The sequence below is a fragment of the Schistocerca nitens genome, chromosome 3 (genome assembly GCF_023898315.1).
Source record: "Schistocerca nitens isolate TAMUIC-IGC-003100 chromosome 3, iqSchNite1.1, whole genome shotgun sequence".
In the NCBI taxonomy this organism is placed as follows: domain Eukaryota; kingdom Metazoa; phylum Arthropoda; class Insecta; order Orthoptera; family Acrididae; genus Schistocerca; species Schistocerca nitens.
The window spans coordinates 246,726,593-246,740,179 of record NC_064616.1 but is presented as its reverse complement, the minus strand read 5'-3'; the positions used below and the strand labels follow the sequence as shown (position 1 = coordinate 246,740,179).

The 13,587-nt window shown below is 40.1% G+C and overlaps 1 protein-coding gene across 1 annotated transcript in view; it reads right to left on the bottom strand.

The window, feature by feature from the left end:
• Positions 1-13,587, bottom strand: part of LOC126248203 (uncharacterized) — a 988,540-nt gene that overhangs the window by 122,211 nt on the left and 852,742 nt on the right. Inside the window, exon 18 of the mRNA XM_049949008.1 lies at positions 2,475-2,724. Within this exon, the coding sequence (XP_049804965.1) occupies positions 2,475-2,724 (250 nt within the window). The remainder of the gene's footprint in view (positions 1-2,474; positions 2,725-13,587) is intronic.

The window sequence follows — 13,587 nt, the reverse complement described above, 5'->3', positions numbered from 1 at the left end:
TGGACACAATATGGCTCTGAGAACAGTAATGCTTACTGTGCAGAATGGTTATTATACAGATGCTTCTGTATTTATTGTTACCAAAAAGTTCTTAAAATAAATTGTACTTTGAATAGTCATTATTATTGATAATCAAAATATCCACGGGTGTACTGCCAGTCTACAGTGTCCAACGGGCACAATATTTTGGTGATCATACATGTTGCCATCATCCGGTGAACTGACGGACTGAGCTCCTGTGAACGTACCGGGAGAAACTCAAGAATCACATTATTATTGATGTTCCTAACACTAGGTAACATTACAAAGAAGCACATTTCAAAAAGTTGTTGTGACTGTTATATTTTACAAACAAGGCACAGCACACAGTCTCACATCATATTGTTTACAACAGTAACATGATTCCTTTCAGTTTTTGTTCCTGCTGCAAATGATACTTCTTCTTACAGGCCCATGTTGTTTTATTGATGATTCAATGATGCCTGGAAAGTGCCTTTCTTGCAGCTGTCAAGGAATCTCCTCATTTGATCAACAACCTCATGATGCTTTCCTTTCTTGGTGGTATGTCTCTAAAAGCCTCACAAATGAGGATGAAATCCAGTGACTGAAGTATTTTTTCCAGTATGAACCTTGTAAATAACATGGGAATTTGGCACACACATGTCTAAGGAGTGAAATTTTTTTGGTGCCATTCCAGCGTTTTGTAAAACATTCCATTGAGCATTGAGCATTGCAATCTAAAACACATTTTGGTTTATGTTTTTTGGTATTAATTTGGTGGACCATTTTCACAGACAATTTCATTGCAGCTGTATGGCAAGTCATCAACATACACGTGTCTCCTCTTTGATGCCTCTTCAAAGCCATTGTAGTGTCTGTTGACCTAAATTCTGTCTCACCAGTTCACAGTTTGGCTTCAAGTTTTGGTGTATGTTTCCTGTTCATGCAAACTGCATCTACTGCAGTTATTACTCTTTTATGCTAGTAATGAAAGAGAGATGGACTTCTGTGCCATTTCTTCACATACAGCATGTGTTTTATAGTAAGCATTTACTAGTAATATCCCTGAAACATATATATTTGATGTTAGCACTCCTGGCACACTCAGCTCCTGTTGCATATATGTGTCACTAGCACCGGAGGTATGACCACTGTGCACAGATATATACATTGCTAGCAGTTAAGGGGTAAAATATTTCAGTTGCTGAGTTTGGGGCCAGTGAGTGGAGTCACAAACTGTGCTTGGTCAAAATGTTTGTGCCTATGAGGAGAATTAAAAGAAATGTGATTTTTAGATGTGACGAAAGCAATGCTCTCCAGATGATACAGAGGTCTGTCCACTCATGCTACTATTTACAAAACAGTAAAAATATCCTGGTTTAAAAGTCACATATTTAACCAAATGCATCACATCACTGAGCAGAATTTGGGGAAACTAGCTGTATATTCTGAAAATGTAGCAAACTCAATGGGATACCTCTCACACAGGGCAAAGAAAGTATAATAGATCATCCAGTGTTAAGAATATGATGTGGATGAAACACTTTAGTCCAACCACATCATTAGTACATTTTGCCATCAGTCATGGACTCTGTCTGGTGTATGCACACAAACAAAAGTGAAGTGGAGTTACCTAGGTAGAGGGGCAGATGTTGAGAGACAGAAATATTGTAGGTATAATAAAAAATAATCAGTAACTTGTAATGCTGTGGTCACTGCCTAATAAAATTTCTCTAAAACTCAGCAAGATTAAATAAATATTTGAATTCAAAGATGATGAATAGGAAAGTTATATATCTACAGTTAAGGTAATATACTGATGTATATCAATGAGAGTATAACATAAAACAATGGGCTGGTAAATCATCACTAAATGAGATGGCCTAGCAGCTACAACCATTTTATTTGTGAATTGGCACCAACTCATGGAATGTATAGAAACTAGAGAGTGTCAGATGTTTTACTGAAGTGCTGATAGCCCTCCTGTGTATTAAAGTATACTAGGTAGTGGAATAATCGGGACTACTGCCAGATGTTTGTGTCACTCTGGCACAATATTTCAGCCATGTAACTCGTTGCCTTCTTCAGGTAGCACCTGAAGAAGGCAATGAGTTACGTGGCTGAAATATTGTGCCAGAGCGACACAAACATCCGGCAGTAGTCCCGGTTATTCCACATGTCAAGATCTCGCTGGGAAAGCCTGAAGAGTATACTAGGTAGTATTGTGCTGAATTTGTTGGCAGCTGTTTCCTCAACCTCTCTAACACCTGACCATATTGTTAGTGCTTAGTAACAGAACTCACAGCATCTACATTAGATTAAGTGGGCATTTAACTACAGTAAATATGTGTAATTTTGGTAAAGGGAAAACTATAAACAACTGTAGAGTAAGAGAAATTTAATTATGTTTAGAAGTAGCACAGTCCACTTTATCTTTTAGGTGGTGAGACATCTTGTTTTATGACAATACTGACCTGTAGACTGTGTATGGTGATCATCTGTTTCACCTGACCATTCTGTTCCTTCCTCAGAGTCTGTAATATCTTCAATGACATTTTCCACGTCCACATCAGCAATGTCTAGACTTGCTTGAGTGCCAAACCTCTTCAGCCCTGCTGAAGAGAGGCTCCTATATGGCAGGTCTTGATTCTCATGTAGCGAGTTCTCTGGACTGACTTCAACATTATCTTCAACCAGATGTTTCTCAGATCTCACACCAAACATCTAAATAAACAAAAAGAAATCTCATGTAGAGATAACAGTCACAAACACATATGTCAAAAGCTAAATGAAGACTGAATATACTGATGAGTCAATGCATTGTGACAATTGCCCCATGCAAGAATGAATGCCATCTGGTAGCACTGCAGCATGTGACATGGTAAGGAAGGTATATAGGTGGAGCAGAGATGTATAGAGAATCAGTGTAGTAAGGATATATACTGCATATGGGGAAATTCACTGACTTTTGCAAAGGGCAGATTGTTATGGCCCAATGCCTTAGAATGAGCATCTTAACAATGGCAAAGCTGATCAGCTGCATGTGATCTACTGTTGTGAGTATCTATGGAAAGTGGTTGAAGGACAATGAGACCATGAGTAGGTCACAAAGTACTGGAAATCTATGTCTCATTGCAGAATGTTGAGATCTGAGGCTTGGCCACTCGTGAAGCAGGACAGGTGGTAATATGTGGTAGGTTGTACAATGCTGGTGCATATAAAAGTGTTTTGGAGCACAACATTTGGTGCACATTGTTGAAAATGGTTCCACAGCAGACAACAAATAACAGTATCATCTGCAATGGACTGTGGATTGATGGAATTGTGTTGCCTAGACAGATGAACACATTTTTTATTCCACCAGGTTGAGCTCATATGGCTGCTCAAAAGATGCATGCCACCACATACACAAGCTCTTGCAGCAGTATTATGCCATGGGGGACTTTGTCTGGGCTTCCATGGGGCCTGTGGTAGTAATTGAAGGCACCATGACATATGTAGACTACATGAACATTACTGCAGATCACGTGAATCCCTTCATACTTCACATCTTCCTTGATAGTAATGGCATCTTTCAGCAGCATAACTGTCCACATCATGAAGTCAGAACAATGTTACACTGGTTTGAAGGGCATGAGAGTGAGCTCACATAGATGTTTTGCTTACCAAATTCACCTGATCTAAACCCAATGGAACATGTCTGGGACACTAACAGGCACCAGCTCTGCATCCACAAAACACTGACCCATAATTTACAGGAACTGTGGTCATGTGCATAACATCTGGTGCCATGTATCTCCAGATATCTTGGAAGGACTTGTCAAATCCATACCATGCAAAAATGCTACTGTATTGTATCCAAAGGTGTACCAAAATGCTATTAAGTAGGTAGTCATATTGTTTTTACTAATAAATGTGTATTCCCCGCTGAAAGTGTTTCAGAAACAGCTACTATTTCTTTTACCTTTAGCCTCACAGGACTCTCTCTTAGAGTAATGTGGACTGAAACGTGACTTATATTGATAATTTACTTTGTAAATTTGATGATTTATGACATTTTGTTATCTACTACCATAAGTAAATAAATTAAATGTCAGCAGTTAAGCACTGTTTGCAGACATGAGAATAACACTTCTTCTCTTTGTCTCATAATATAACATGAAAGTAACTGGTGATTTGATGTATTCAAAAGTATTTACTAACAATATGTTAGCTAACTGCTGAACACATTTAAAGAAAAAATGGACTAATTATTGCTGACAAACATGCTAATAATTTGTTACTACTTTGACTGTGATTTTAATTTGTTAAGATGCCATTGACTGCTTTTTTAGTCAATTGTCAATGAGTACAGCAATTTCTTCATTACTCATATTTGGCAAAAATGTCATCAGTAGCTGACTGTTCTGTGAAAGCTGAATTTTTTGCCTCTGCCATCTTCTATAGCTACGACTGCACTCTCTGAAAACTATTGTCAAGTGTGTGGCAGATGGTACAATATTTCCCATTGTTCCATGTATTATGGTTTCTTCATCTTACATTTTGGTATGTTGTACAGCAAGAATAATTGAGTCAATTCCTCTGTGTGTAGTGTATTTAGTTTAATCTTGTCTTCATGGCCCGTACAGGACTGATAATTCGGGGGTTGTAGTATATGCCTAGATCCCTCACTAAATGCTGTTATTGGAAACTTCATAAGTAGAATTTTGTCGGATAGTTGTTGTCTATATTTAAACCAATTCAGGTTTTTCAGCATCTCAGTGATGCTCTCCCATGGATAAAAAAAACTGTGACCATTATTACTGCCCTTCTTTGTATATGTACTTGAGTAATACCATCAGTCTCAGTTCCTATGTCATTTATGGGTGTCTTATGTGACACTTATGCCTGGCTAAATATTAACTTTTTTGTCAATGACAGTTTACATTTAATCATTTTGTGAGAGGTCTTTTGATAAAATTATCCTATGGTAGTCACTGGAGACTTCATATATTGCCCTTTTGATGTCTAAAACTTTTAGGATTGTACAGAACTTGTAAGTACATCAGGACCTACAACTTAACATGCATGTTAAATGTGAGTATTGTGCACATAGTCCACAACCAGTAAACAATATGAGCAACATGTTAAGATGATGGAAAGTATGGCTTAAAAGCTTTGCACAGTTTGGACTCCAATTAAGCATCTCTTTTGTGGCTTACGGTGCAATATGATGTAGAAATATAACTTACATTTATTGAATTATAGCAATGCAAGAATACGTTTTAAAAATAATTGTAGAAGTTTTCCAGTAGAGTGTATTTTTTATCTTCTAACACATAGCATTTTGTATTTATTATTTATTTATTTATCTCATTTATTTATTTCAAATCCTGTACATCCAGATACCAAGCAATTCACTTGTAAGTAGAATGAGTATAAACAGTGTTTTACAAAGATTCTTTCAAATATTGTTATAAGATACATGGATTAGAAGACATGTGAAATGAAGAACTGTTCCATCACCAACATTACAAGACAGAAGATAATTAACAAAATGCTACTAAACTAATGACAGCCTAGTGAATAAAGAAAGCAGGTTAACAGATATTTAAAAGAAAAATAGAAACTTTGCAGGAATACAGGCTAATTAAAAATCTTGAATACTTAACTGATTAACAGATTCTACTGAATAGCATTAGGTTATGCTGTATTAAATAAATGTAGTCAAAAGCCGGCCATTGTGGTCGAGCGGTTCTAGGCGCTTCAGTTTGGAACCACGCGACCGCTATGGTCGTAGGTTTGAATCCTGCCTCAGGCATGGATGTGTGTGATGTCCTTAGGTTAGATAGGTTTAAGTAGTTCTAAGTTCTAGGGGACTAATGACCTCCGATGTTAAGTCCCATAGCGCTCAGAGCCATTTGAACCATTTAAATTTTGACAGGTCATTGGCAATAAATTTAATTTGAGGAAGGAGAGCACTAAACAGTTTTGTGCTTGTGTAATGCACTCTTTTCTGCATCATGCTAAGGTTATTCAATTCACAATGTAGGTGCAGCCTTCTCTTTGCACTGTGATTGTCATATGAGATATTTGATGTAGACAGAAACTGATTCTTGCAAATAAAACATATCAATGAGAAAATGAAAATGAAATGAGTGTGCGGCACTGTTGGCCAGGAGGCCACATCCGGGGAAGTTCAGCTTCCAAGTGCAGGTCTTATTTCAGTTAACACCATACTGGGAAATTTGCATGCTGGTGATGAGGATGAAGAAGACAACACAACATACAGTCCACAAGTGGAAAAAATCTCCAACCAGGCTGGGAATTGAACCCGGGCCCAGTGCATGGGAGGTAAGCATATTATGACTCAGCTAAGCAGGTGGACGTCAGTGAGAATATATATTGGGATATTGTTGTAACAATCTGTAATTCTCTAAACTTCTAGGATGAACTCTACACATGAATTTAGTTACTCTCTCTTGAGCAGGGAAAATTTTTGGTGCCTTTGGCTGATATCCTCAGAATACAATGTCATGCCACACACATCAAAAAACGTTTTGCATCACCTTGGTTCTGAGAGTTCCAGAACCTGTACAGGAAACTGGATCAGAGTTCAACATAAACATCATTTCCGCCCCTTTTATTGCTAATGAAAACCACACATTGCATGTTGTACTACCATACAGCGAGACCATCAGTGGTGGTATTCCAGATTGCTGTACACATCAGTACCACTAATACCCAGTACCATGTCCTCTTGCATTGACGCATGCCTGTATTTGTCATGGCATACTATCCACAAGTTCATCAAGGTACTGTTGGTCCAGTGGTCCAGATTGTCCCACTCCTCAACTGCAGTTTGGTGCAGATCCATCAGAGTGGTTGGTGGGTCATGTCGTCCATAAACAGCTCTTTTCAATCTATCCCAGGCATGTTTGATAGGGTTCATGTCTGGAGAACATGCAGGCCACTCTAGTTGAGTGATGTTGATATCCTGAAGGATGTCATTCACAAGATGTGCATGAGGGGGGCACAAATTGTTGACCATGAAAACGAATGCCTTGCCAATATGCTGCTGATATGGCTGCCCTATTGGTCAGAGGATCGCATCAACATATAGAACAGCCATTACAGCACCTTCCATGACCACCAGCAGCGTATGTCGGCCCCACATAATGCCACCCCAAAACAGCAGGGAACCTCAACCTTGCTGCACATGCTGGACAGTGTGTCAAAGGGTTCAGAATGATTGGGTTGCCTCCAAACACGTCTCCGACGATTGTCTGGTTGAAGGCATATGTGAGACTCATTGGTGAAGAGAATATGATGCTAATCCTGAGTGGACCATTCAGTATGTTGTTGGGCCCATCTGTACCACACTGCATCGTGTCGTGGTTGCAAAGATGGACCTCGCCATGGACGTCGGGAGTGAAGTTGCACATTATGCACCCTATTGCACACAGTTTGAGGCTTAACATGACATCCTGTGGCTGCACAAAAAGCATTATTCAACATGGTGGAATTGCTGTCAGGGTTCCTCTGGGCCATAATCTGTAGGTAACGGTCATCCTCTGCAGCAGTAGCTCTTGGGCAGCCTGAACGAGGCATGTCATTAACAGTTCCTGTCTCTCTGTATCTCCACCATGTCTGAACAACATCACTTTGGTTCACTCCGAGATGTCTGGACACTTCCCTTGTTGAGAGCCCTTCCTGGCACAAAGTAACAATGCAGATGCAATTGAACGATGGTATTGACCATCTATGCATGGTTGAACTACCAACAACATGAGCCGTGTACCTCTTTCCTGGTGGAATGACTCGAACTGATCAGCTGTCGGACCCCCTCCATCTGATAGGTGCTGCTCATGCTTGGTTGTTTACATCTTTGGGTGGGTTTAGTGACATCTCTGAACAGTCAAAGTGACTGTGTGTGTGATACAATATCCACAGTCAACACCTATCTTCAGGAGTTCTGGGAACCAGGGTGATGCAAAACTATTTTTCGTGTGTGTATATTAATAATTTGACTTAGCTGAAGCATGCAATTTTGATGGCAACAATATCTAAAACAGATGTAATTACATGAATGACATAAGAAGCTAATGTGACTACTATACAGTTTGTTGAGTATATATCAAAAACATTTGCTGATAACATTAATGAAATTATACATTTATATGACCCTGGTCATTAGCACAAAAATTTTGTTGTGCATTTGCCAAAGACAGTATGCCCTACATCCACAGGTTATGTATGAACTGTTGATACCACAAATTTTATAGCTTTACTATTCATTTTTTCAGTCTGTGTTATCAGAAAATCTAAAACAAAGGAATATGCAGGCATTTTTATCATTGGCCCCTGATGTCAAAATGATTACTAATACTGTGGAATATATTTTCAAATAAAGAGCTCCAACAATAACACAGAAATTTCAGTTTAACAAAATAAAATCAAACAGCCAGTGTATGTGGAAGATGAGAGTTTTAGACAAATGCTCAAACATGCAATGAATTCTTTATAGAGTGCTGTCTAATGAGAAGGAGTGCTGATGTTCTGCAATAGAACAGATGTTCAACACTTCAAAGAAAAATGAACTGCTGTGTTTATGTTGTATTTTCAGAATTGATGTTTGAAAGTGTGAATATGTCAGTGTTGTATTAACTCTTGACCCACAGAATACATATGGCATTTCTTCAATGCTGAATGTGAGAAATCAATACTGCCACAGACAAAAAGTGCTCATTATAACATCTAAAGAAGCACATGAAAAATAAAGAGAAGATATTCTTAAGAATGTTGGTAACTCCAGCTTTCATTTTTTCTATTATTAATTCTTGCTTCCTTCTTTTTCTTCTTCTTGTCTCTTAGTTATAAATCCTAAAATTGATATTACTATTTTCACCGGTATGATGCCAGCATATGCCTCTTCCTATCTTCTGTTACCCTTCTTGTCTTTGCAGACTTAGTTCACCCAATATTTTCAGTAAGCTTTTGAGATAGTTTACATAGAAAGTGGAATAGGTATGTTCTGGACCATGAAAGACATCATTGTTTACTATGTAAACTTTTACTGATAGTGATGTTGGTACAAGAAACTTGTCATAGGAACAATAATCACTCTGTCACAAACCATTACCCGTTGCAGAGGCAACCACTTAGTCACAGAACGTGGCTCATTGCATGAGTGACCACCGTAAACACTGTGCATAATCCATCACATGCGTGACCAAACCAATCACTGACATGTTCCATTGCACAAGCAACCAATGAATGCACTACAGAATCTATCACTCAGGCAATCACTGAAATCACAGTGTATCACATTGCACAAGTGACCACTGATAACACTACACAAACTGTTGCTCAGGAGACCATTGAAATCACAACACTTCTTGTAGCACAAGCAACTACTGAGGCCACTACACAACCCATTGTTCGGGCAACCACTAAAATCGCAGGACCACGAAAGCACACACAACAAACCAATAACCTCTGATCTGCATCTGTGTGTGTAGTTATATACAGATCCAGTTAAACTGCAGCTAAGGAAAAACATTAGATTTCTATGCTAAATAATCCTGCTGCTCTGTGCCTACAGAGGGATGACACTACAGTTGGTAGGAATTGGATGCCACACTCACAAGTTCTATCATTAGAGTCCCGCATTTCAGCTTTTATGTCAGCTTGCTTATCTGCAAACTAGCAGTGCTGCACTGTGGTCAATGCTTTAAGCTTGCAGATTAGCTAAGGCTGCTGGCAACATTGCATTGTGGCCTTTGCTGTAAGTTTGCACCTTGGCCAACAGATGACAGTGCTGTTTCTGGTTGTGCTTGGCAATCACAGATGGTAGTCACACATAGCCACCCAGGGGTGTGGTCCAAGCACTAGTTTGACCAGTTGTATGGACCCAGCATCATGAAGACGATTGAGTTTGAGCTTAATAGCCATCTGTAAGGAGACTGAAAAAGGATGTGTTTGACACAAACAGAGTGCCGCATCTGGATGTAAAGAAATATGTCCCTCAAAATTAGTGGCACACCCCAGGTCAAGACCAAGCAGAGATATGAAAAAAAGCACAAACATCATCAGGTTCCTGGAAGGGGATTGCATCCAAGATGACCTGAACTTCATCTGTGATGGAGAACCCAAACACCAAGAAAGCATCTAGGCCACAACATTTTTTGGAATCCTTGCATGCTCATTCACAAATGCCAGTGATGTTTGGGTGAATGCCCTGTAGGCAGCAGCAGGAAGCTTAAACACCAAATATGCAGTGGTAGCAACATATAGTGTGTTGGTTTTCGGCACACTGATGGTCTCGAGTGCACTACTGAAGATGTAGTGTTGTGGGAGCAACAGCTGACTAGCATGAAGTGCAGATACTTGTGCCATGAGGGCTTTGGGTTGAGAGCAGGTGAAATTTCTGGCTGGCCCTGGTGGATGCCAAGGCACTGTGGTCCACTGTGCTGGCTGATGGTATAACTGTCATGTCAGAGACAGTACTAGTAGTGACAGCTTAAGCTGCGCCATAACACAGGGCTGCAGGAGAGCTTTGACCACAATGCCAGTGAGAGCATCTAATTGTTGCAGTGAAAGTGACTGCTGAATTGCCAGGATGGCACATGCCTAGCTATGCAGGCAGTTCAGTTGAAGTACACACACCAGCTCATTTGGAGCTGTGCTGATGTTGACCATGCTGTTGAGGTGATGCAGGAGCTGTGATGGAGTTCTGCCACCAGTGTCACCACCAGTAATCAGCCAATGTATGCACTCTGCCGGAGATATAGAGAATTTGTGTATGAGCTCCCTGTTGAGGTGCTGGTTTCACTTGGTGGGTGGTGATGCAGTCATGACATCGGCAACATTGGCACCATAGCACTGGTCAAGCTGGCTGACAACATAAGGGTATGTGATGTGTTCTGACATTAATCTATTGCAATGAAGCTGGTCTCAACCTGTGTGAACTAGAGGGTAGACCAGAAAGGTGGTAGTCAGACAGCGATATGAGAAACCACAAAATGCAGCTCACTGGGCAATGATGCAGCTGTCGTGGTGCAAGTGGTGGAAACAATTTCATCTGAGTTAATCACAGGCACAAAGTAATTGATACGAGCCAGCTGGGCATCACCACTTTAGGATAACGTATGTAGAAAAGTAGAACAGGGATGTTCTGGCAATTGAGAGACATAACTGCTCACAAAGTAAACATTTATTGATATTGAAATTGATACAAGAAACATTGCCTGTCACAGCAGAAATCACTTAGTCACTGAACATGGCCTGTTCTATGAGCAGCCACTGCTAACACTACGCACAGTCTGTCACTTGGGCAACCATTGGAATCACTGACATATTCCATCACACGAGAGACCACTGAACACACTACACAATCTATCGCTTGGGCTACCACTGAAATCACAACATATACACTGAGATGACAAAAACCATGGCACAGAGATATGCACAATACAGATGGCAGTAGTATCACATACACAAGTTATAAAATGGCAGTGCATTGGTGGAGCTGTCATTTGTGTTCAGGTGATTCATGTCAAAAGGTTTCCAACATGATTATGGGCGCATGACGTGAATTAACAGACTTTGAATGCAGAATGGTAGTTGGAGCTAACTATACACGATATTCCATTTCAGAAATCATCAGGCAATTCTATATTCTGAAATCCACAGTGTCAACAGTGTGGCAAGAATACCAAATTTCATGCATTACCTCTTACCATGGCCAACACAGTGACCATCAGTCTTCACTTAACAACTGAGAGCAGCAGCATTTGCATAGAGTTTTCAGTGCTGACAGACAAGCAACAATGCCTGAAATAACAACAGAAATCAATGTGGGATGTACAACAAACATATCTGTTAGGACAGTGCAGCAAAATCTGGCAATAATGGGCTATGGTAGCAGAAGACTGACATGAGTTCTTTGCCAACAGCACGACATTGCTTGCAGCACCTCTCTTGGGCTTGTGGCCATATCGGTTGGACCCTAGACAGCTGAAAAACCATGGACTAGTGAGATTAGTCCAGATTTAATTTGGTAAGAGTTGATGGTAGGGTTTGAGTGTGGCACAGACACCATGAAACCATGGACCTAGGTTGTCAACAAGGCACTGTGCAAGCTCGTGGCACTCCATAATGGTGTGGGCTGTGTCTACATGGAATGGACTGGGTCTCTGGTCCAAGTGAACCAGTCATTGACTGTAAAATGTTACGTTCAGCTACCTGGAGACCATTTACAGCTGTTCAGTGATGGAGTTTTATGGATGAGAGTTCATCATGCCACTGGGCTGCAACTGTTCATGACTGTTTTGAATAACATTGTGAACAGATCAAGTGAAAGATTTGGTCACCCATACTGCCCTACATGACTTCCATCGAACATGTGTGGGACATAATCAAGAGGTTAGTTTGAAATGTTGTACTGGCAACACTTTTGCAATTATGGATGATGGATGGCTAAAGAGGCAGTGGGGCTCAGTATTTCTACAGGAGTCTTCCAACAACTTGCTGAGTCTGTGCCATGTTGAACTGCTGCACTACTCCAGGAAAAAGGAGGTCTGACACATCAGTGTACTGTTGCATAAGTGGCCACTGATAACATTACACAACATGTAGCTTAGGTGACCAACGAAATTACAGCACTTCTAATGCACAAGTGACCTCTGAAATCACAGAACCATGACAACACACATTAATGGACCAGCACACTGACTTGTGTGTTTGTGTGTGTGTGTGTGACAGTGAAGTTGCAGCAGAGGGAGCACATTACAGTTACCTGCTACATAAAACTGCTGGGCTCCTGAAATGGGGCACACAGTAGGACGATATTACAGTTGTCACTCACAAATTCTATCATTAGGGTCCTGCATTTCAGCTTTTATGTCAACTGGATTATCTGAAAACTAGCAGTGCTACACTGTGGTCAGAGCTGTAAGCATGCAGATTGGCTAAAGCTGCTGGTGGTGTTTGCTGTAAGCTTGCAACTTGGCCAACAGCTGGCAGTGCTGCTGCTGGGTGTGTTTAGCAATCATAGATGGTACTCTCCACAAGCTCTTTAGCACATTCTATTCTCTATCAGTTCAGGGACAGAATGGAAAAACTAATATGACTCAATGTCTATAATATAATCGAAATCATGATTCTTTTTTCTATCTGTGGCACTAGCTTGTATGATACTTCTGAGGAGATGAGATCCTATGGAATTAGTATGAATGAAGCTCTTCAGATGGAAGTTTTGTAACAATATTTTCATTGAACTTTTGATATTTCTATGTATTAAACTGCCATTTTACAATACAAGTTAAGGCTAGAGGAATTTTTAAAACTGTTTGCCATGGATGTTTTTGTCTTTACAAAATACACTTACACCATTTGACTGCTGTTGAGATTGGATTACATTACATATACTATTCGTTCCATAGATCCAAATGGAGGAGATCCTCAAGGGCGTAGAACATGGCACAAAACATGAATACATAATACATATTTACAAAAAAGCTGTCCAGTTGACGGGGCTTATCATTCCCTCTGCCAAGATAATGGGATAGTTGTCCCTATAAAGTGAAAGACATGCTGTTATAAAAT